This window comes from Trichomonas vaginalis, chromosome I (assembly GCF_026262505.1).
Source record: "Trichomonas vaginalis G3 chromosome I, whole genome shotgun sequence".
Classification (NCBI taxonomy): domain Eukaryota; phylum Parabasalia; order Trichomonadida; family Trichomonadidae; genus Trichomonas; species Trichomonas vaginalis.
Window position 1 is genome coordinate 21,896,951 of NC_067203.1, and position 21,450 is coordinate 21,918,400.

Genomic DNA, 21,450 nt, shown 5'->3' on the forward strand with positions numbered 1-21,450 from the left:
GCAGGCACTTCGTGCCTTCTAGCCCTGAGGATGAATGAGTATAATGAAGTTTTTTTTTCTTGGGGGATGGCTTCCAGGCACTTCGTGCCTTCTAGCCCCCGAAGATGTTTAGTATAAATGAAATCTCAACAAAACATTTACGATGAAGTCTTGACAAAGTCTTTATGAAGAAATCTCAACAAAACATTTACGATGAAGTCTTGACAAAGTCTTTACGAAGAAGTCTTGACAAAGTCTTTACGAAGAAGTCTTGACAAAGTCTTTACGAAGAAATCTCAACAAAGTCTTTACGATGAAATCTTAACAAAACATAGACAAGAAAGTTCATGAGTGTAAATGACCCAAAAATATATTTTAGGGTAGAAGGGTATATCTACCCCGTTTTCTACCCTCTTTTCTACCCTCTTGAATTTTCATGAAATTTACACCAAAAATATATTTTAGGGTAGAAGGGTATATCTACCCGTTTTCTACCCTCTTTCTACCCTCTTGAATTTTCATGAAATTTACACCAAAAATATACTACTAGGGTCATTTACGAAGAAATCTCAACAAAGTCTTTACGATGAAGTCTCAACAAAGTCTTTACGAAGAAATCTCAACAAAGTCTTTACGATGAAGTCTCCACAAATCTTACGAAGAAGTCTTAACAAAGTCTTTACGAAGAAGTCTGACAAAGTCTTTACGAAGAAATTCATGAAAATTCAAGAGGGTAGAAAAGAGGGTAGAAAACGGGGTAGATATACCCTTCTACCCTAAAATATATTTTTGGGTCATTTACACTCATTTACGAAGAAATCTCCAACAAAGTCTTTACGAAGAAGTCACAATAAAACATCTGTCAAAAACCGCTTTCTGTCACTTTTCAGGGTAAAAACATTTTATTGTATATAAAATGAATTTTACAAAACCACCGTTACCCTTCTTTGGAAATAAGAGTAGATGTAAAGATATTCTATTGAGAGAACTTAAGAAACTACCGAATGGTCTAACATTTGTAGACTTGTTCGGTGGAAGTTTCTATATATCTCATTTGTGCCATACAATATTTCCTGACTCAAAGATTATATGCAATGACTTCGACAACTATATGAACCGTCTCAAACATATACCAGACACAAACAAAATATTGAAAGAGTTAAAAGAAAAGATACCTATAGGTAAGATGGAACGTATACCATAGATAAGAAAAATACTGTCCAGAGAGGTTTTGAAAAAGGCAGAGTATATTGACTGGGATAGTATATCTGCTAGACTATTATATAGTGGTGCTATAAGATTCATGACATTGAAACACTTATGTCAAAAGTTTTATATCTAACTATACAAATGTTTTCAAAGAGAACATAGAAAAATATATTGAGGGTATAGAGTTTGTGAGATGTCATTGACAGAGTTGTATGAAAAATATAAAGACAAGGAAAATGTTTTCTTATAGTGGACCCGCCGTTCTATAACACATGGGATTTTCAATACCAAGTAGACTGGACTTTGAGAGACTCTTTAGAAACTTTAGACGTTTTACATAACCATCCATGCTTTTACTTTACATCCGATAAAAGTGGTTTGGAAAGTGTCATGAGATGGTTAGAGGGACATACATGACTATGAGTTTAGATACGATAAGATAGAATATGAGAGAGGTCCTATAAACTGGAGAAAGTGTCATAACAAAGAAATTTTACTAGTAAGTAAATGTGGTTTGAAATAGGACTACTTGTTTTAGGTTTTTTCCATTGTGTCATTTACTTATTTGACGTGGCAGAAAGATATAGAGAATATGAAGATGAACCAATGCCTGCAAATGTTCAGCATATGTACTCGTAAGAGATATTTTTATCTAATATTAAATGGACGCACAGAACTTAGCGAATGCACAGCACCTGGACAACCAAACCCAGAGAATATTCCAAATGAAGTTAGAATACAAACTGCAATGGCAAACTATGGTCAGTGCCAACAGATGTACAAATGCAAACTGCCATGTCAAATGACGCTGCGTTAGGCTTACCACCATGGTATGCAAATATGAGATGGAAAGAGTTTTATACAAACCCCGAAGTGGGATATAAACAACTCTATGCAGATGACGCGAACACAGGAGTTGACCCAGAGTATGTTTTCTACCAGAGGAGAAATAGAATGTATGAGCTCCAGTTAAAGAATGTATGGAACTCAGAAGGAAACGTAAGAGACTAGGTGGACATTAGATTTTTACATATAGTAAAATGGTTTCTCAGTAGTATTGGAAACTTCTTCAGAAGAGTTGGAAGAGGTATATGGAATGGAATAAAAACCGTAGGAAGAGGATTTGGAACGGAGTCAAAAATATTGGTAAAAGAGTAGGTCAGTTTGTTGGTATTATACCTAAAGACCCTGAACCAGAAGAACAAGCTCCTGTTATACAACAGCCTGAACCTGCACCACAGTCTAGTTGGCAAACAAATCCAACACCTCAACCGTATTAAAAGATTATATTTTTACCGTTCGATAGTAGTTGTATATGAGACTAAGTTCTAAGTAAAACGCATGGTATAATGGAACTATTCTCTTTCTTCCATCTGTAGTAAACCATACTTGAAAGTCTGAAATACTTCCACTCGGTGGTTCTATTAGCTTTGTAGGTTTTTCGTAAAAGTCATTTGCCAAGCATAAAAAAGAGTTTTGTGCACCAGAAAATGAAGCATGAACTATAATAGCATCTGAGTCGAAAACATTTTCATATGTTCCATTAGGGTTTTCGACTTCATAAAAGTTCGGGTGTACTGGATATTCTGCAGGCTGATTTAACATCCTCAAAAATCTATACCATGCCAAGTTGTTATATTTTGTAGAAATATAAACGTCTTCTCCAAGGTCTTCTATTCTATTGATTTTAACAGTTGCATTTTTCCTGTCATAATATATATCGAGATGGTACTCTCCTTCGTCAATGTTGTACTGTTTTGCATATTCGAGATAGATATCGTTTATTTTTTCTTGAAAAGCTTGAAGAGTTGTTTCTAAGTTTACAAGCAAATTCACTTGTAAAAGTTTTCCCTGTTCAAATTTCTCATACGTACGTTTTTCTTTGTTATAGTATCGAACTTCAAAAGCGACCGTAAATGGGAAACCATGTATGGCTTCTGAAATGAACTTCATTCTACGAAAGCCAATAGCTTTTGTGACGGATGGGTCTCTTAACCATCTTAAGGGGTAGTCAAAACGATAGCCTTCATGTTTTACGGTCTCTGTCTCAAACTTTTGACCGACATTAGTAAAGTTCATCTAATGGTTTAGTTGTAGCAACTCTTGAATTTTCTTTTCTATTGAAAGCATATTTATCTAGAATAAAAATGTCGAAAGAAACAGCAGTCCATCAGCATATAATTACCAATTTTAGTAAAAATAAACCAAGTATTGCTATTATTGTGCTCACATAAATATTTATATCCTTCAATATTATACCAGTAGAGCTCTTGGTACTGCAAAATATCAACATAACCTTTCTTAAGAAGTCCATTGCCGTATCTTGCAATTAATTTTTGAAATAATAAATCACTGCGGTTCATTGAAAATGCGGAAATTTGATAGTTGCATTTTGAAAAGTGCCAATTGATAACAAAAACTGACAATTTTCCGCATCATAATAATGTATCAAGATTTCGATGATACAATAACTCGGTTATGATATTCACATCATATCGAATTTGATATTTGCCTCTATTTAGTACTTATTTGAAATCTTAGTGAAGTCAATATGAATATCTTAATGATAGCAAATGTATTTGACCGGATTTTGTTAGCCCTTAAAAAGATAAAAATAATCAGTACTACAGAAAATATTGGGTACACTAATTTAAAATCAAATTAAAAAAATGGAGAAAGTTAAAAGATATGAAAATAGTAAATGAAAACAAGTTTGACCACAAGCAGTAGAGAAACTATTTATTACGTAAAAATCAAACCATGAGATGTATTGGCCGTGTTCTTCTTTTCCATCTGCCAAATCGGTTTCTCTCAGTCGAAAATATCTAAAGCGACCTCTCGTTTCAAAACAATAATCTGTTTCAAGATTTTCATCCGTAATCCTTTTAGATTTCTTTTCTTGAAATAAGGTATGAAAGGTTTTGTTATCATTCGAAAATTCTAACGCGTAGCTCGGTGGATGTACATCCCATCTATATCCAATAGTAGTGCCACGTAATTTTAATACTGTGATAAAATATTCGGCTTTTAAATCGATTAGCAAATAATTATTAACTCTTGTATAAAGAAACCAGACATTACTATTATTATACTCACATAAGTATCGATAACCTTCGTTTACATAAAATTCGTTATTTTGTGATTGAAAAATATCAATATAGCCATGCTGAATAAGTTCATGTCCGTGTTTTGCAATCAGTTCTTTAAATAATAAAGCATTACGCTTCATTTAAAATAGAGGAATTTGATAATTGCATTTTGAAAAGTGCCAAATTATTGCAAAATCAGACAATTTTCGCATCATTTTACAGATGAAAGAGTAGCTCAGTCAGGATATCTATATCATATTAAGGATTAGGTATGTCTTTGTTTAGCTTGTAATTGAAAATATACTGAAGTCCAAAAATGTAGGATATCTTTTTAATAATTTTTATATCTGATATGATATTGATAGCTCATAAAATATAAAAATAAGCACTATAGATGTTATTAAAGACTATTTTTTTAAATTTAATAAAAAAATATGGAGAAAGTTAAAAGATAAGAAAATATTAATTGAGAAAAAGCTTGATCACAAGCAGAAGAGAAATTTTTTAGTACATAAAAATCAAGCCATGAGATATATTGGCCGTGTTCTCCTTTTCCATCTGCAAAATCTGTTTCCCTCAGTCTAAAATATCTAAAACGCCTGTTTGTTTCAAAACAATAATCTGTTTCAAGAGTTGCATCTGTAATCCTTTTAGATTTCTGTTCTTGAAATAAAGTCATAAAAGTTTCTTTATCATTCGAAAATTCCAGCGCATAGCTTGGTGGATGTACATCCCATCTATATCCATAAGCAGTTGTGCCATGAATTTTCATTCCGGTAATATAATATTGTGTTTTTAAATCGATTAGCAAATAAGTATTAGCTATTGTATAGAGATACCAGATATTACTATTATTGTACTCACACAAGTATCGATATCCTTCTCTATTAAAATGTTCATCTGTTTGGAATTGAGAAATATCGACATAACCATACTCACTAAGTCCATTTCCATGTTTTGCAATCATTTCTTTAAATAATAAAGTGTTACGACTCATTTATAGAATGAAGAAAAATCATTATAGAAATATGAAAAGTGACGCTAATTACTCATTAAAAGGTCTTCGCACCCGTAAATATAAATGAAGTATCAAAACTGATAATAGTGCCTTATATTAAGCTTGATTTAATTATCCGGATATATAGAGTACTTCGAATTATAATAAAGTCGATATGAGAAAACCCTTCTGATGAAACAATTACTTTAGGATCATGAGATAAAGCATCAACTATTTTGACCAAAAATGTGACAGCAAATGAGATTTCCTGAGTTTAAGAAAATAATCTATTACCATTAAGATTCCATGCCCAAATAAGTACGAAAAACAAAATTGTCATAATTCAGTTATTTCATTTTTTTAATAATTTTTTTCGTTATGAATGAATACAATCCGTCGAATTCAGAACTCAAAAGATATTCTCGAAACATTCTTAAAAAGATGAAAAGAGGCAGATCATTAGAACAAGAAGACATATATTTTCTTTTCAAAAAGATATTAAAATATCCAAATGAAATTAAAAATATTCCACCAGAATCTGCCAAAGCAATCATGGACATTGTATCAAAAGTACATAAATCTAAACCAGATGATGAACAAATCAATGAAGCAACTACAGTTTTATGGAAAGTAATAGAGCCTATATTTACTCCCGTAGATACTCATAAAATTATCGATAATTTCTTAGTTCCAAGAGTTATTCCTACATTTGATGAAAGCCATCCTTTTAAGGAAAGTACATCGCAACTGAGATCAAAAATTTCACCGACATCTGTACTACTATCTACGATAGTTAAATGTAATCCATCTGATAAACAAATTCCTTCCGAATCAATTTCAGGAGTGAAGGATCAAGAATGGATGGATTTAGATATAAATACTAAAATACAATACGAATTAGAGTCAATTGGCCTGGGCGACCAACCAATATTAACAATAACAAATGAATTACGTCAATCATTCATTGAATCTAAAAGATTAGAAACTATATCAATATTTGAATCAAATATCATGAAGAATTCGATCGCACAAAAAATAAAATCCGAACTCAAAAATACAAAAGAAATCACAGCTTTCAATTCAAATAGATTATAATATTTCGATATGTTACGACCAAGTGAAACATTACTTTCGCTTTTTCTTTTTCATATTTTAATATTATTTTCGATTTTTCAACAAATCTTCAAGAAATGTGCATATATTAAAGGTGTATGTTTAGTTAATTAGAATTCAAGCTATAAAACAATTAATCGATTTTCTTGAAGAAAAACTCATGTTTTTGGTATTAAATTATGTTATAAAATTTTTGTTTGTAATAAATAATATCAATAATGATAAATTTTTATATAATTTTTTATTCTTGATTAGACATTGTTTGAATAACGGACTCGAAACGAGTTCTTTCCTCTTCCTTAGTCTTTCCACTAGTTAGAGAAGCGATACCAACAACTTTTGAAAGATAAACAACACCAGATGTACTACCAGCAATGAAAACAGGGAGTTTTGGCGACCAATCTATTGCCGTGAACTCCTTCTTCTCATAAGTACTTAATTTAGCTATAGGATCAACGCTATCTACTGAGACATCCCAAATTCTGCATTCGCCATCTGAACAAGCAGCGGCAAAAACGGTTCCACTTATCGGCGACCACGATATACAATTGAAATTAGCCTTATTCAAATAGAAAACAGCTACAGGTGTCTGTCTATGAGTGTTCCAAATTGCGGCGCTTCCATCACAAGAGCCAGAAATGAACCAATTTGGAGCTAAAGGAGAGAACTTAACAGTTAAAACAGATCTGTAGTGGAATAATAATTTTTGAACAAAATCTTCATTGTATTGAGTATCACAAACGAATAAAGCACCATCTTCTGAGCCAACAACATATATATTTGGCTGTGCATTTGAAAAACTTACACAATGTAAGTCTTCGTATCTTAATGTTTGAGTATCTCCATCTGCACCGGCTGTTTTGAGTTTCTTTAGGGTCACGAGGTCTTTATGTTCAAGGCCATTAGCAACTGTCCATTGTGTGACTCTTCCTCCTGCAGCAACTGACACAATTGCTTCAGATCTGACACGAGTATCAGTTCTCTGCTGGAAAACAACTTCGCCGACATCGCCTTCGTGCGAACCTGTTTCTACTGTTGACATTGCGATGCACTCGCATTTCTTTGAACGAATATCGTATAATCCAATTGATCCGTCTGCGAAACCAGCAGCAATTAGGTATGCAACACCATCAGAAAATACTATAGATTTAGGTACTGATGCTGTTTCGATGATTCTTTCAGGCTGTCCTGGATTTAAAATATTCCAAACGCAAATTAAACCGGCAGAAGGCTCTTCTTTGAATTGGGAGAGCATATTTTCAGGTACTTCGCCGTAAGCAGCTGCAAAGAAGTTAACACTCTGATAGTTAAATGATAAATCTGTAACAGGTCGTGAAAATGTTTGTGAACAATGGAATTTAAGTAGATTTTCCACGTTTTGAGTATCGCTAGTGCAATTTGGTGATGAATATGCTAATATCTTTTCTAAATGAATATTCTGTTGTACCATTCTTTCGATAACGAATAAACTATGACCGAAATCTTTGAATTGCTGTAGAGTTTGATCACTTTCCTTGGAGTTCGGACCGAAATCTATACGAGCTTGAGCATCCAAAAGAGTCTTTTCTGGTGTAGATTGCCATTGATTTGATGCAAGTGGATGACAATCATCTCTCAAGCGATCAAGAGGTCCATGTCTGATTACTCGTTCTGTTGGGTTCGAATCTGTAAGAATTAATTGATGAGAATCGAGTTGAATTTGGACATCATTTTTAATAACTTTATCTGTTTGTGTATCTTTATTTTTCGTGAAAAGGTGGAATGTAAGATTGCCTCTATCTTGTGTTGATGTTGGTTGATATGTTTGATAACGCTCATTTGCTGCTTTTAATGTTTCAGCTTCTGCGCTTGCAATTGAAGCAACAGAACTTTGCTGTGAGAAAAGAGAAATTGTAGGAGTTTCACTTAAATATATATTTACTTCTGGGTCAGTTTGCTTTGCAGCTTCTTGATCCATTTTTTAGGGTAACGTGCGATTTTGTAAACTACAGAAAAAAATTTACAAACGAATTCATTTTCATGAATCTAACCATTTATTAGACATTTCTATGCGGTATAACTCAGCAAAGATTAAATTACATTCAATCACTATGATAATCACAAGAGATGATGCATCAAAATCCAAAAAAATATCAAAAAATTGTCACAAATTTTTACTTTTAGAACTAATATCAATATCAGATTAGTAATACAATGTGATGATATAGAATTTTTGAAACGCATATTACAAAATCTCCAAACAAAAAAATATATTTGAACATTTTAATCAGGAATGAACTTGTACACAATGAAAATCCTTGTATTTTCAGTCGATTTTTCTATTTCACTTACTTAAATTCTATTTATTTATAGAAATATAGTTTGAAATATATATTATTTTCTATAAATTAATCTATTAATTATATTTTATCAAAAATTTATATTTTAGACTTGATTTTAAAAAAGCTGATTAAATAATTCTTTATGTGTAAACAATTAATTCAATCATATAATAATATAGTTTTAATCTTTATAATAATATAAAGTTAGAAATAAGAGCTGAAAGCAGAGTATTGCATTGGCTTGAAGTCCTTAGGTATTGGCTGAGCAGTAAAGCTTGAGAATTCTGGTGTTTTGAGGGTGTTTCCGTCGAATGTCAACGTAACAATTGCTCCTTTATTGTTCATTCTTCCTACATAGTTTGGACTAGAGAAAACAGTGATGCACTTTCCATTGTGCTGCACTAAATAGCCCTCCATCTGCATCTGGTGAGAGCGAATAAGTAATTCGAGTTTTTCTCTTTGAAGGAAAGACTCTGTAACGTCTGGACCGAACATTGTGGTAACACCACGTGGTGACGGTGCCCTTCCGAAGAGGTCCATTGGGTCAGACCATAAAATATCGTTCATTGCACCAAATTCAGGCGGTTGTTGGAATCTATTGGCCATCTGTATGGTCTGTATTGTTGTAGCGTCATCACCAAAGAGGCCGCCGTGGACAACAAGTACTTTTCCGCCTATTATGTGTCCTACCGGTAAATAACAGAACAAATCAGAGAATCTACGGAACATTTCAGCGCTGTACTTAACAGTACATTCGCGCTCGAATCCGTAGAGACCGTTCATTGAGATGGCTTCGTGGTTTCCTCTGTTCAAATAAATAGAATTTGGTTCTGCCACTTTCCAGCAGAGAAGGGTAAGAAGAATCTCGACGCCCATGGATCCACGATCAACGTAATCGCCATTAAAAAGATATGGATTGTCGGCTGATGGATAGCCGAATTGATCGAAAATATAACAAAGATCTTGGAACTGTCCGTGTGTATCACCGACAACACGGATCTTGCCTGTAGTTGAGGATGGATTAATTGAGACGATATTGGGTAATGGCTTCAAAATAGCCTTAATTTTATCGATTAAAGCGATAACTGTTTCTGCTTTTGGACGATTGAAATCACGGAGATACTTGGTCATGTCAATGGCATCTTCGCGCGTAAAATGCTCAAAATCACATTCACCTTCGCTGACTTTTGATTTTGGCTTAAGATCAACTGTAACATTATTTATTTTTTCGGCGAATTTTGCAATGCGTTCGTGGAATTGAAGATACCTCTTGAAGTCTGTAGGATTTGCTTCTTTTAATGTCGGATAAAATAGAAAATCTCTAAATGCCGCATCTGTATCCCTTTCTTTAATATGAATTTTGTGTTGAAGTAAAATTGCCTTCGAATTAGTTTTATCAAGCTCGAGAGCAGAGGTAAGATCTCCCTTGGCTTCCTTAATTTTGTTAAGATTATAGAAAACTTCGGCTCTATCACTGTAAAGCTGAGAAAGCTCGCCATCTATGCTGCTATCCGAGATTTCAGTGAGGATTTGGTTGGAAAATATTGGTGTTGGCGGTCTCGTGATCATTGAGTGATTTACAAAGATTTACACTGAATTGAAAATTTCTGAATTTAAAGGAATAAATGAAAAGGAATTTGATGAGCAATTGTTTCTGATTTTTTTGTAAACGTAATTGCCCTTCTTTTCAGAAAAATTTGGCCTTTAAGGAGTAAAACTACAAATAGAATGCAGTTATTAACAGAGAAATATCCAAAAAATGAATTCAAAAATCATGAAAAAGTGGAATTTAACGTATCTCGGTTGACCTACTAAGAAATTTCCTGTTTGAAACATTTACATTGATATAAAAGGCTATTGTTTTCACAACACGCTAATCCCATGTGGCAATATTTTTGGAAAATAATTCACGTGGATCATATTTTGGGAAAAATTGCGATCTCCAAAACTGTGTGGTTTCACTATTACTAAGTCTATTCACTAGTCCTCACATTGGTTAAGAGAGATATCATGTTGATACTTGATATATTGAAAATTTCACATTGGAATCGATTCAATTCTTAGTATATTCATGGGTGAATGCATTGTACTATACTGATGTTTCAATATAGTGTATTTGCGAACTGTAGAATCGTAAATTATAGAATTTAATATCTATTTGATATATAAGATTGTATTAATATGCCTTGTATTGTATTCTGTGATAAGATTTTGCCTGAAATATCCTATGTTTAGATATTCTGAAAGAAATACTGTTTGTATTTTTGAAAAATAAGAATGTCAATTTCAAATTGAAAAATTTCATCTGAGAATTTCGAAGAAATGCTTAAATACCTAGAAGAGATATGAGTTCAAATGTTTTGAAAGCAAAATTGGTTAATTCATAATTGAAATTTGATGAATTACATTCATTTTGCGATCATTTTGGGTAAAATCTAAATAAAGCATAAATTGTAGAATTATTATAAATCCAAAATTTTTTAATATTTCAAAATTTCTATGGAAAATCATATTTTTTCATTTCATTTTTTAAATTTTGATTTTTTTTTGGAATTTTCTTAAATGAAAAACTTAATTTGGAAGAGAGAGACCTTTATGACCAGACATTTCTCACATAGAAACACAGGGATATGATATAAAAGAAAACTTTTATTACAATATTAAAAAAATATCTATCAAATATTTATCATTTACTTAAGACATAAGAGATGTATTGGAATTTATTTTAGATATTTTGCTATTGAAACATGAAATCTTTGAGGAATATAGAGTATTAAACAAAAATTTTATTAAATTTTATTAAGTAACACTTATTGTAACATGAAGTTAAATGCTGGTCTTATAGTAGCTACGGTATCTCCTGTAATGATGACATTTGGTGTATTCTTCAAGTAATTTTTGATGATCGAAGTTAATTTCATTCCGTGTCTGTATCTTAGTATTGGGTATGCAACAATTCTTCCTGCAACATTAGCGCAGCAAACGCAAAAATGACCACGAGCCCATTGTGCAAGAGAGTTTTTAGGCATTGGTAAGTTATCTTGGACGTAATCCATCATTGCAGGGAATCCGATTGAGATTCCAACTCTATCAACAAAAGCATCGAGATAATCAGAAGCTTTGTAAGTCTTCTTCTTGCCTTTTGTTTCTCTATTGTGCAATGTAGCTTGCGCTGTATATGTTATCGCGGTGAATATGGCTGCAGCTCCAATACCACCGGTAATGTAATATTTAAACGGATGTTGTTCTTTATTTTTGACAATTTCTGCAAATTTTGGACTTGCTTTAACTAATGCCCATGTAGCTAATGGAAATGATGAAAGTTGAGCACCAACAGGTAATCCTGAAAGTGCGATTTTGGCCAAATCAAAGGGTTTTCCATCACCTCTGAGTCCAGCTGAGATGGTAGCAGCAATTCCGCCACCAATAGTTCCGGTCGTGAAAAGGAAAAGTCCTCTCTTCAGCATCGAAAACTTTTTTATAAAATGAAGTGATTTTCAATATACTCAATATAATAGTTTGATGATGTGTAAGTCAAAACAATGAAATTTTATCCGAAATTTCGATTTCGGAATTCGATGATGTTCTCAATCTCTCATTTTTACACAAATAATTAGAAATACAAACAAATATATGACTAAACTAAGTCAGATGTCATACATAAATCTCTTGGATAAAACAATGAAATCTCGAATGAAATCTTTTTTGAATGTCATAAAATCACATTTAAGGTAAACACTTACATAAAATTCGAAGTACCGAAGAAATTTGTTATAGTATCCACAGATACTAACCAATCTGTAGACCTCATTCAAGATATCATTGACAATATTTTGATTTCATCGATCAATTGATATAAGCTATTCATTTACCTTTCGATTAAAACATATTGATTAGTTAATCAATCAAAAATAACATCAATGAAAGAATAATTTTTTTAATTTCCCTTTCTCTCTCTTTTTCTTATCTATAGCATACCCAAAATAAGTTAAAGGAAGCATTTTATCTTGCAGAAATTCATATATAAACTGTCTATGTTGATCAATTTATATCAATTACCTTCTTCCTTTTTCCAAGTATTTCACATTTTACAACTATTCAATAAATGGCGATTTAAAAGGAGTTTTTTTCTATGATAGGGTGAATATTTTTTCTGAATAAGAATGGCATTAGCATATTTACATCATTATCTATCTTTCTACGGTTTTAGAATTTAAAAAGGAGATACAGAAGAAGACTCAAACAATAATAAACGTACATTTTTGTAAACTTTGGAGACGGGCAACTAAACTTAGAGATAACTTAATGAAATTACTGAAATAAACTTATTTATTAATGCAGATCATTCTAGAGCCAATACACACTATTATTATACTTCATATGCTGAAGAAAATTGGCTCAATTTTGGTTTATTGTCATAAATTCATCAATACAAATTGAATGCATTTTAAATTTTTTTTTGCATGGATTTAGTTAATTTTATTACCACTGCTTTCACAGAGAAATCGAAAGAAATCGAAGAAACTCAAAGAAAGATAGCGGAAGTCACAAACGACTACAATAATAATATTAAACTAGTTCAGCAAAGAGATGATATAATTCGCCAACTAAAAGCAACTCTTGCTCAAACAGAAAAACACAATAAAACTGTTAGTCAAAGCATAAATAAGACAGAAAAACAATCGAAACAATATGAAATCCGTGCAAAACAACTAGAACAAAGAATTCAAGAATTAATGAAAGAAGTTGAAGAAAAATCAAACATTCTTACAGAGCGACAACATCAACTTAGTCAAGCACAAGACGAATACTCACAAAAAAGGCAAATGCGCGATTTAGAAAACCATAAACGACTTACTGAATATGAAAATCAGAAGCAAACTATATCATCGAACTACCAAGCTGCTCAAAATAAAATACTTGAACTCCAATCATTTGCGAGGAAGATGAGAAACACAGCAGCAATCGAAATTGACAAAAAAGCATCACAACATTCTCTGAATTGCGAAAGACAAAGAAATATGAACCTTAAAATACTTAAAGTAAACGAAGAGCTTTCCGATACATATGCAAAAAAAGTCCAAGAAGCAGAATCATCCATTAGAAATTCATATAACGAACTTCAAGTAATTCGTGACGAGTTACAAAGATCAGAACAAGAGAAGGTAGATGCTTACGAAAATAACATTCAATATCTTAAAACTCATCTTACTGAACTTAGTAATCAAAATACAATTTTAACCGAAAAACTTCAACAGATAACGCAACAAAGAGAAGCACGAGAAAGCATTATAGAAGATTTAAGAGTTCAGTACTCAAATTTTGATGGTGCTCTCAGTGAACAAGAGAAAAATACAAGATTGAAAATAAAAAAGAAAGCGCGAATTATAAAAGAAGGAAAAGAACAGAATATACTAATGCAAAAGCAAGAAGAGAGTCTCAAACTTGAAATCCAAAGTTTAAAAGAAAAAATTTTCTCAACACAAGCTGAATCACAAAGAATACAAGAAAAGATATCAAAAATGATGACTGAATGCCAAGAAAAACGAGCAGAAGCTAAAAAGATAACAGAAAACCAAGTTAAAAAAAGAGATGATTTGATTTCTGTATTCCAAGATATATCAAACCAAGAATCAGCATTAAAAGATCGAGTAAGAAATGCGTCACAAGAATTAAAACGCCAAATTAACGAACAAAAGCGAGTTTCTGATAAAATGAAAAATTATCGAAACATGATTCATACATTACAAGGGGAAATTGTTCGTCTAAGAACTTTAATTAAGCCATCAATCTCATCATTTGCTGTTAAACCAGGCGAAGGATCATCTGAAGTTACAAATGAAAAGAATCCAGTGGTTTCTGAAGAAAAGAAACCAATAGTAGTAACAGAGGAAGACACATACGGACTGTCTCAAAACAGATTAGATATTAGTGACCTTCCTTCTCTCCATTTTTCAGATGATGACGAAAATGATGAAAGCAAAATAATTGAACAACAAATAGACGAAATGAGAGTCCAAGTAATGGACATGAAGAAGATAGTAGATGAAAAAATGGAAGATTTGGAAACGAAGCGTAAGGATGTTGAAGAATTAAAGAATTCGGAAGAACTAGTAAATCTTAAACAAAAGAATGAAGAATTAAAACAAAAAATGGATAATTTTAATCAGATGAAAGATGATATAGAAAAAATCAATAAAAGCCGCAAATCGGCTTTCAATAAATAAATTGTTTGTATATTATTGTATGAAATAATGTATTTTTCCAAGCTTTAGCTATATTATTAATCAATCAATCAATCAATCAATTTCCTTATGTTATGGAAGTTCAATCATTGAGGATTAATATTATCTACATGACAAATTCTAAGCGAAAATAACCTTCGAAAACTCCAAAATAAATTACAAGCTGCTTAACTTCAAAATTCTCTTTTCTCCAAAATAGAAATTAATTAAACTCATGAGTTGTAAAGTTACGATTTTTTTTCAAGTCAAAAAAAAAACGAAAATATGAGCCTGGATTTCGAATACATTGCTGCTCATATCAGCGATTATATTAATAATGAAAACTTATTCAATACATTTGATATCGAAGCTATCAAAACAATCATGAAATATTCACGTTTGACAGCAGATCAATATGTTACTCTTCTGAAACAATCTTCATCAACTCTCAAAGCCAAAGAATTATATATCTGTACACGGAAGGCAAATGCTCGTATCCAAAATCTCGAAGAAGTTGTTTCAATTCTTAACTCTGTGAAAAGATACATGAAATTCAATATATTTGATGGTATTATAGATTTTTTAAAACAAAATGTGCAAGTGATAAACAATTCTACGAACAAAACAGAAATATTTCAAGATAAAACCAAAGCGTTTCAAAATGAAAATGCAAGTGAAAATACGACCAAAGATACAACTATCAAAGCAACTAATGAAAAATACAATCATTCACAAGATATTTTAACTAAAATTACAGAACTTAAGGAATCTAATGATTTCGAAACCGTTTACAAATTCCTTGATGAACTTTCTTCGAAAGGAAACCATGACATGATTTCAAAATCAATCGAAGCAGGACTTTGGCAAAAGATTGCTCCTAAAAAATATGAATATGATCCTGAGAGTAATGTTCTTCATTTAGCAAATGAAAACGGAAATCTCAGACTTGTTCAATCACTTATCGAATGTGGCTGTGATAAAGAAGCAAAGAATAAATTTGGATATACTCCACTCATTTGTGCATCATCTTATGGTCAACTTGAAGTTGTTAATTATCTTATCTCAGTTGGAGCTGATAAAGATGCAAAGAATAAATTTGGATATACTCCACTCATTTGTGCATCAGAAAATGGTCATCTTGGCGTTATTGAATATCTTATCTCAATTGGAGCTGATAAAGAAACAAAGAATGGTTATGGATATACTCCACTCATTAAGGCATCATCTAATGGTAAACTTGACGTTGTTAAATATCTTATCTCAGTTGGAGCTAATAAAGAAGCAAAGGATAAATATGGATATACTCCACTCCTTTGGGCATCAGAAAATGGTAAACTTGAAGTTGTTCAATATCTTATCTCAGTTGGAGCTAATAAAGAAGCAAAGGATAATCTTGGATATACTCCACTCATTTGTGCATCAATGCATGGTCATCTTGAAGTTGTTCAATACCTTATCTCAGTTGGAGCAGATAAAGAAGCAAAGAATAATCTTGGATATACTCCGCTCATTAGGGCATCAGAAAATGATAAACTTGAAGTTGTTCAATATCTTATCTCAGTTGGAGCTAATAAAGAAGCAAAGAATAATGATGGTAAAACTGCAATGATGATTGCAAAAGGTAAAGTAAGAGATTACTTAAAAACTATTTGTGCTAACTAACTCAATCATATACTTATTTAAAAATTCATTTAGTCAACTTTTCAAACTATATTTTAATTTTTAATGGTGAACTTTTTCTGCCATTTTGTCTGATCTGTGGGATATATTAAAGAATTAAAATACAACTATTCTATGATATGAAAATGACAAGCATATCAGGTTTCTTTTTGTCCGAATTAATTTTATCATTGTCGTCTGCACAAGAGAAAAATCAAGTTAATCGAACAGAAAAAGGAAAGATAAAAATAAAGTTAATATAAAAGAAAAGGGAAAGAGAAAATTAAAGTTAATATAGAACAGAAAAAGAAAAGAGAAAAAATAAAGTTAATCGAACAGAAAAAGAAAAGGGAAAAATCAAGTTAATAGAAAAGAGAAAAAGAAAAGAGAAAAATTAAAGTTAATATAAAATATTTAGAGAAAAAGAAAAATTGTCTTTTCTTCGCTTATGGTTTATACAATGGATCAACAGACTTCCGCAATTTAACACCGAACACATTTCCTCCATCAGAAGGCTTATCCTCCTTCGGCTGTTCCTTTGTTTGTTTGTTCTTTCTTCTCTTCTGTAATCCGAAAGGAGTTTGCACGTATTCGAACTCATCATTATCCTGAGGAGTTTCTTCCTTCTTCTGTTCATTTGTCTGTTTCTGTTCAACAGGTTTTGGCTCTTCTTTCTTTGGCTGCTGTGGCTGGTTTTTACGACGTTTTTTAAGGCCAAATGGTGTCTGTACGTATTCAAATTCATCATTATCTTGTGGTTGGGGTTCTTTCTTCTGTTGGGTGGGTTCTTCTTCTTTCTTGGGCTGTGGCTGGTTCTTGCGACGCTTCTGAAGGCCAAATGGGGTTTGGACATACTCGAAATCGTCATTTTGTTTGGAATTATCTGTATTTTGCTCTGGAACTGTATTTTCTGGTTCATTCTGGGTTGGTTCTTCTGTATTCTGTTCTGTTTCTGCTGGAATTTCTTCTGTTTCTTGTGGTTTTTCTTCATTTTCTTGGGATTCTTCTGGAACTGCTTCTTCTGGCTTAGTTTCGGGTTCCTCTGGTTCTTGTTGTTGCTGTTCTTCATCATCTACCTTTGTTTCTTCTTCTTTTGGCAAATTTTCGTTTGGTATTTTTTCAATTTCTTCTGTTTGAGGTTCTTCTTGCTTCGGTTCCTCTTCTTTAGGTTGTATATCTTCTGTTGGCTGTTCGCTTGGCTTTTCTTCTTCTGTATTTGGAATTTGATCTGAAATTTGTTCTTTTTCAGGGGTTTGCTGCTCAACAACTTCATTCTGATCATTCTTCGGCTCAGATGGTTGAGGTTCTTCTTGTTTCTGTTCTGTTTCGTTTTTACCAGATTTAGCATTTGTTGCCTCTTTAGGAACTTTCCTAAGTTGCGGCTTCACGAAAACTGGTTTTTCTTCCTTTGGTTTCGGAGGTGCTTCTTCTTTTACAACTTTTCTCAACTTTGGAAGCAAGAAAGCTGGTTTTTCTTCTTCTTTTGGCGGAGGTTCCTCTCTTTGGACCTTTCTGAGCTGCGGTTTGACAAATCCTGGCTTTTCTTCTTCTTTCTTCTTATCTGGCCTTTCCACCTTCTTGAGACTCGAGTTCTTTAAGTCTGCGGCGCTGATTATTGGCGTTCCGTCCATTGGAGGTGGAGGTCTTGATGTATCTGGTGCAGGAGCTGGAGTAGGAGTGCTGTAGTCGTCGTAAACGTGAGTATCATCCCTTTCTTCAGGTTGATATTGATATTGTTCCACTTCTTCTTCGACAGGTGGTGGAAGATTTACTAAATTCTTCGGTTCTTCAGTTTCTTCGTATTGCTGAGCTATGCGGTGTCTTGGCCTTTCATCAGAGACTTCTTCGTCATCTGATGAGTAAGAATCTGAATAATCTGATGATGAGCTCGATGACTCTTTCTTTGCCTTCTTTGGCAAAGGAGGTGGTGCAGGAGCTGATAAATTAACAGCTGGTGGCGGTGGAGCAGGAGCTGCACCAGCAGATGGTGGAGGAGGACTGTTTGGAGTTGCTTGTGGAAATGCAGGGGGAGCAAATGCAGGGGGTTGAGCATTCGGATTTGCTGCTGGAAATGCAGGGGGAGCAAACGAAGGGGGAGGCTGGTTTGGATTTGCCGGTGCGAACATTGGCGGCGGCTGGTTTGGCGCTGCAGCAGGGAATGCTGGCGGCGGCTGACTTGGAGCTGCTTGTGGAAATGCAGGTGGTTGAGCATTTGGCTCCAACGGAGGGAATCTTTGTCCAGGTACAAATGGCTGTGGCTTGTAAGGCTGCTTCTGCGGCTGCTCATCATCGATAAGCCTCAAAGGCGCTCTGAATGCATCTAATTCGTTCTGTTTTACGGATTCCGGAGGAAGTCCTGGTATCTGGTGAACATCTGTCTTTGGAACTACCGATTCCGATGATACATCGCTGCGTCTACGTAATGTTGTACCAAATGGAGTGGAAGCTGTTTCGAAATCGTCATCTCTCTTTGGCTTGGCCGTTGTAGGAGATGGTACCGGTCCTCCTGGTGGCGGAGGAGGCTTGTTTACCAGTAGTGGAATTAATGGCATCTGATTTGAGTTCTTGAGAAGTCCCTGGGATGGTTTCTCTGCCGGAGGCAGAATCATCATCTTCATCTGACTGCAGGATTTCGAAGAATCGTTATCTTCATGAGTATTACTTTCATCCTCATCGCTGACTTCGAACTTTGTTGGCACGTAAACGGGGTTTGGAAGTGCAATATTATTTCCGAGCGGTTTTTTGTCTGATTTCGTGTTATCTGGTGGGTGGAAGCTAGCAAATTGTTCAGGATTCTTTGCGGAGATGTCGTTGTAGATTTTCTCCTCAGCTTCGTGATCAGGAGATTGATATAATTCATTGCTTGATGGAGGAAGCTTGAATTTATCTCCATTGTATTGTATCTTGTCTGAATCTTCATCAGACAACTCTTCTCTGTAATTAAGAACTTTCTGTACTGTTTTAATCTTCATTTGATCTTCGGTAGCACTAACAGGCAGTGGAACAACAATAGATACACCTTTCTTTTGGTTTGCATTCGCGTCTGATGTTTGTTGATTGTTTGGACTTTTGATATTATCTTGCAAAATATTTGACTTTCCTTTTGCAGAATTTTCTTGTTGTAAAGATGATTTCTGTTGATTTGGATTGCGTAATATTGGGTTTGCGGCTTGTTCTTTTGTATTTGATGGTTTCGAAATATTTGCTTGATTTTGAGGCGAAATCGCATTAGATTTGTTATCTGCCTTTCCAAATGATTCTTGTGATGCGTTTTTCGCATTTCCTCCGATTGTATTTTTCAAATTCTGATTTCCTGTCCTTTCAATATTTGATTCTTCATTGTTGGCAGCATTTACCCTGCCTGCAAATGCTCCTTTCGCTGTCGATTTTGCGCCGGTAGCCGCAACTTTCGATTCAAATTCTTTTGGAGTTGCGAGTGGGCTAGAAGGCGTAGGAGACGGCGGAGGAGGTGGTGATGTAGTGTGGAGGCGAGAGGGCGGTGCTGGCTTAACAAGCGGAATTTTGTATTGATCTTGAGATTGAGAAGGTTGTAGTTTACCTGCTGCAGCAGTCTTGCCCGATTTGTTACGTTCTGCTAATCTGGCTGCTAAAACGGCCTCAAAAGCGTTTACATTATTTAGCTTTAATTCAACCAACGGAGGTTCATTATCTTCATCCTTGCCGCTTTGTGCAGCCCCATTGGGAGGCGGTATATTCGATGTTTTAGGAATATCGCGCTTAAACGACGATGCATTATTAGATTGAGCCACTCGCGTTGGAGGTCTTCTTGTTGGAGGCCTTCTAGCAGGTACAGCGTGTTTAGACGAGGAATTATCGGTATTAACGACGTCTCTTGATTTTCTGATCACAACTTCTTCGGAAGTCGGAATATAGACATCAGTAGGCGCTCTTTTAATGTTTGCAACTTCTTTAAATTTATCCATCCATGAATTTAACTCATCTTGCGTTTCAACATGAATTACATAGGCTCTTTTTTGATTCGGCCATGATATTTGAAAAGCGGGCTGATACTTAACTGTCGTATTTAAGGCAATAATGGAATTAGAAGCGATTGTAAATGAACCTTTTAATTTTTTACCTTTCTCTGTGTAATAGATAGCCGATCCTGGAAATAATACAAGCCATCTTTTCTTCCAGGTTTTAATTCGTCCACCTTGCTTAATAATCCATCCTTCCTTTAATATTTTCGACATTATAAGTTTTCTAAAAAATTTCTATAAAATGTAAATTCACTTCACTTTGAAAAGTAAATCAATTTTTTTAAATCACTTTTGCATAATGAGATTGGATTATGAACCTTTGATTTCCCAATAAGAAATTAGGTTTTATTTGAAGGGGACTTTGGAATTTAGCAAAATTGAATGGTTTAATATTGAAAATTTAGATGCAATTTTTTGGATGTGGAGCCAATGATATTGAAATCTATATTAATTTCAAAAAAATTAATTTGATTTAACAGAAAATCAATATTGTTTGAATTTTTAAACCTTTCATTATTAGTGTCGTGGATATGATATTTCTTTCAAGTCATCGTATTGAATAAAAGTGACATCTAATTTCATCAAATTTTTGAATTGATTTATCTGTGAGATGCATTCAAATGTTTTCAGTAATAAAGTATCATTTTAATACCAATCAATATACGATTAATTTTTGCACCATTATCTTTTTGCATATCAAAATCCGTTTAAATAATTCTAATGAATACTATAATAAAATCACACTATCGCGAATTAAAAAAATTGAAGTAAAATTCTACTCTTTGATCAAAAATTATACTCAACAATTAGTCACAGTCAATTGGTATATTTAAGCATCAATTTTCCAGGGGCCAAAAA

The 21,450-nt window shown here is 33.4% G+C and overlaps 7 protein-coding genes across 7 annotated transcripts; 3 read left to right on the top strand and 4 right to left on the bottom strand.

Annotated features, from left to right (window-relative positions):
- Positions 1-5,451: 5,451 nt before the first annotated feature.
- TVAGG3_1028240 (uncharacterized protein) lies at positions 5,452-6,527 on the top strand (the record flags this gene model as incomplete). Its single annotated transcript, XM_001308881.1, has 1 exon — positions 5,653-6,369. The coding sequence occupies one exon, from the start codon at positions 5,653-5,655 to the stop codon at positions 6,367-6,369; it is 717 nt and encodes a 238-aa protein (XP_001308882.1).
- Positions 6,528-6,612: 85 nt separating this feature from the next.
- On the bottom strand, positions 6,613-8,356 carry TVAGG3_1028250 (dynein heavy chain binding; the record flags this gene model as incomplete). Its single annotated transcript, XM_001308880.2, has 1 exon — positions 6,629-8,344. One exon carries the CDS (start codon positions 8,342-8,344, stop codon positions 6,629-6,631), a length of 1,716 nt encoding a protein of 571 aa, XP_001308881.1.
- Positions 8,357-8,846: 490 nt separating this feature from the next.
- TVAGG3_1028260 (response to arachidonic acid) lies at positions 8,847-10,447 on the bottom strand (the record flags this gene model as incomplete). Its single annotated transcript, XM_001308879.2, has 1 exon — positions 8,913-10,277. The coding sequence occupies one exon, from the start codon at positions 10,275-10,277 to the stop codon at positions 8,913-8,915; it is 1,365 nt and encodes a 454-aa protein (XP_001308880.1).
- A 1,028-nt stretch (positions 10,448-11,475) lies between these two features.
- On the bottom strand, positions 11,476-12,175 carry TVAGG3_1028270 (uncharacterized protein; the record flags this gene model as incomplete). Its single annotated transcript, XM_001308878.1, has 1 exon — positions 11,519-12,175. The coding sequence occupies one exon, from the start codon at positions 12,173-12,175 to the stop codon at positions 11,519-11,521; it is 657 nt and encodes a 218-aa protein (XP_001308879.1).
- A 996-nt stretch (positions 12,176-13,171) lies between these two features.
- On the top strand, positions 13,172-14,963 carry TVAGG3_1028280 (uncharacterized protein; the record flags this gene model as incomplete). Its single annotated transcript, XM_001308877.1, has 1 exon — positions 13,172-14,935. The coding sequence occupies one exon, from the start codon at positions 13,172-13,174 to the stop codon at positions 14,933-14,935; it is 1,764 nt and encodes a 587-aa protein (XP_001308878.1).
- Positions 14,964-15,078: 115 nt separating this feature from the next.
- TVAGG3_1028290 (ankyrin repeat protein family) lies at positions 15,079-16,820 on the top strand (the record flags this gene model as incomplete). The annotated part of the gene is made up of 1 exon (XM_001308876.1): positions 15,218-16,594. One exon carries the CDS (start codon positions 15,218-15,220, stop codon positions 16,592-16,594), a length of 1,377 nt encoding a protein of 458 aa, XP_001308877.1.
- Positions 16,821-16,985: 165 nt separating this feature from the next.
- On the bottom strand, positions 16,986-20,820 carry TVAGG3_1028300 (ELYS protein family; the record flags this gene model as incomplete). Its single annotated transcript, XM_001308875.1, has 1 exon — positions 17,038-20,805. One exon carries the CDS (start codon positions 20,803-20,805, stop codon positions 17,038-17,040), a length of 3,768 nt encoding a protein of 1,255 aa, XP_001308876.1.
- Positions 20,821-21,450: the final 630 nt, after the last annotated feature.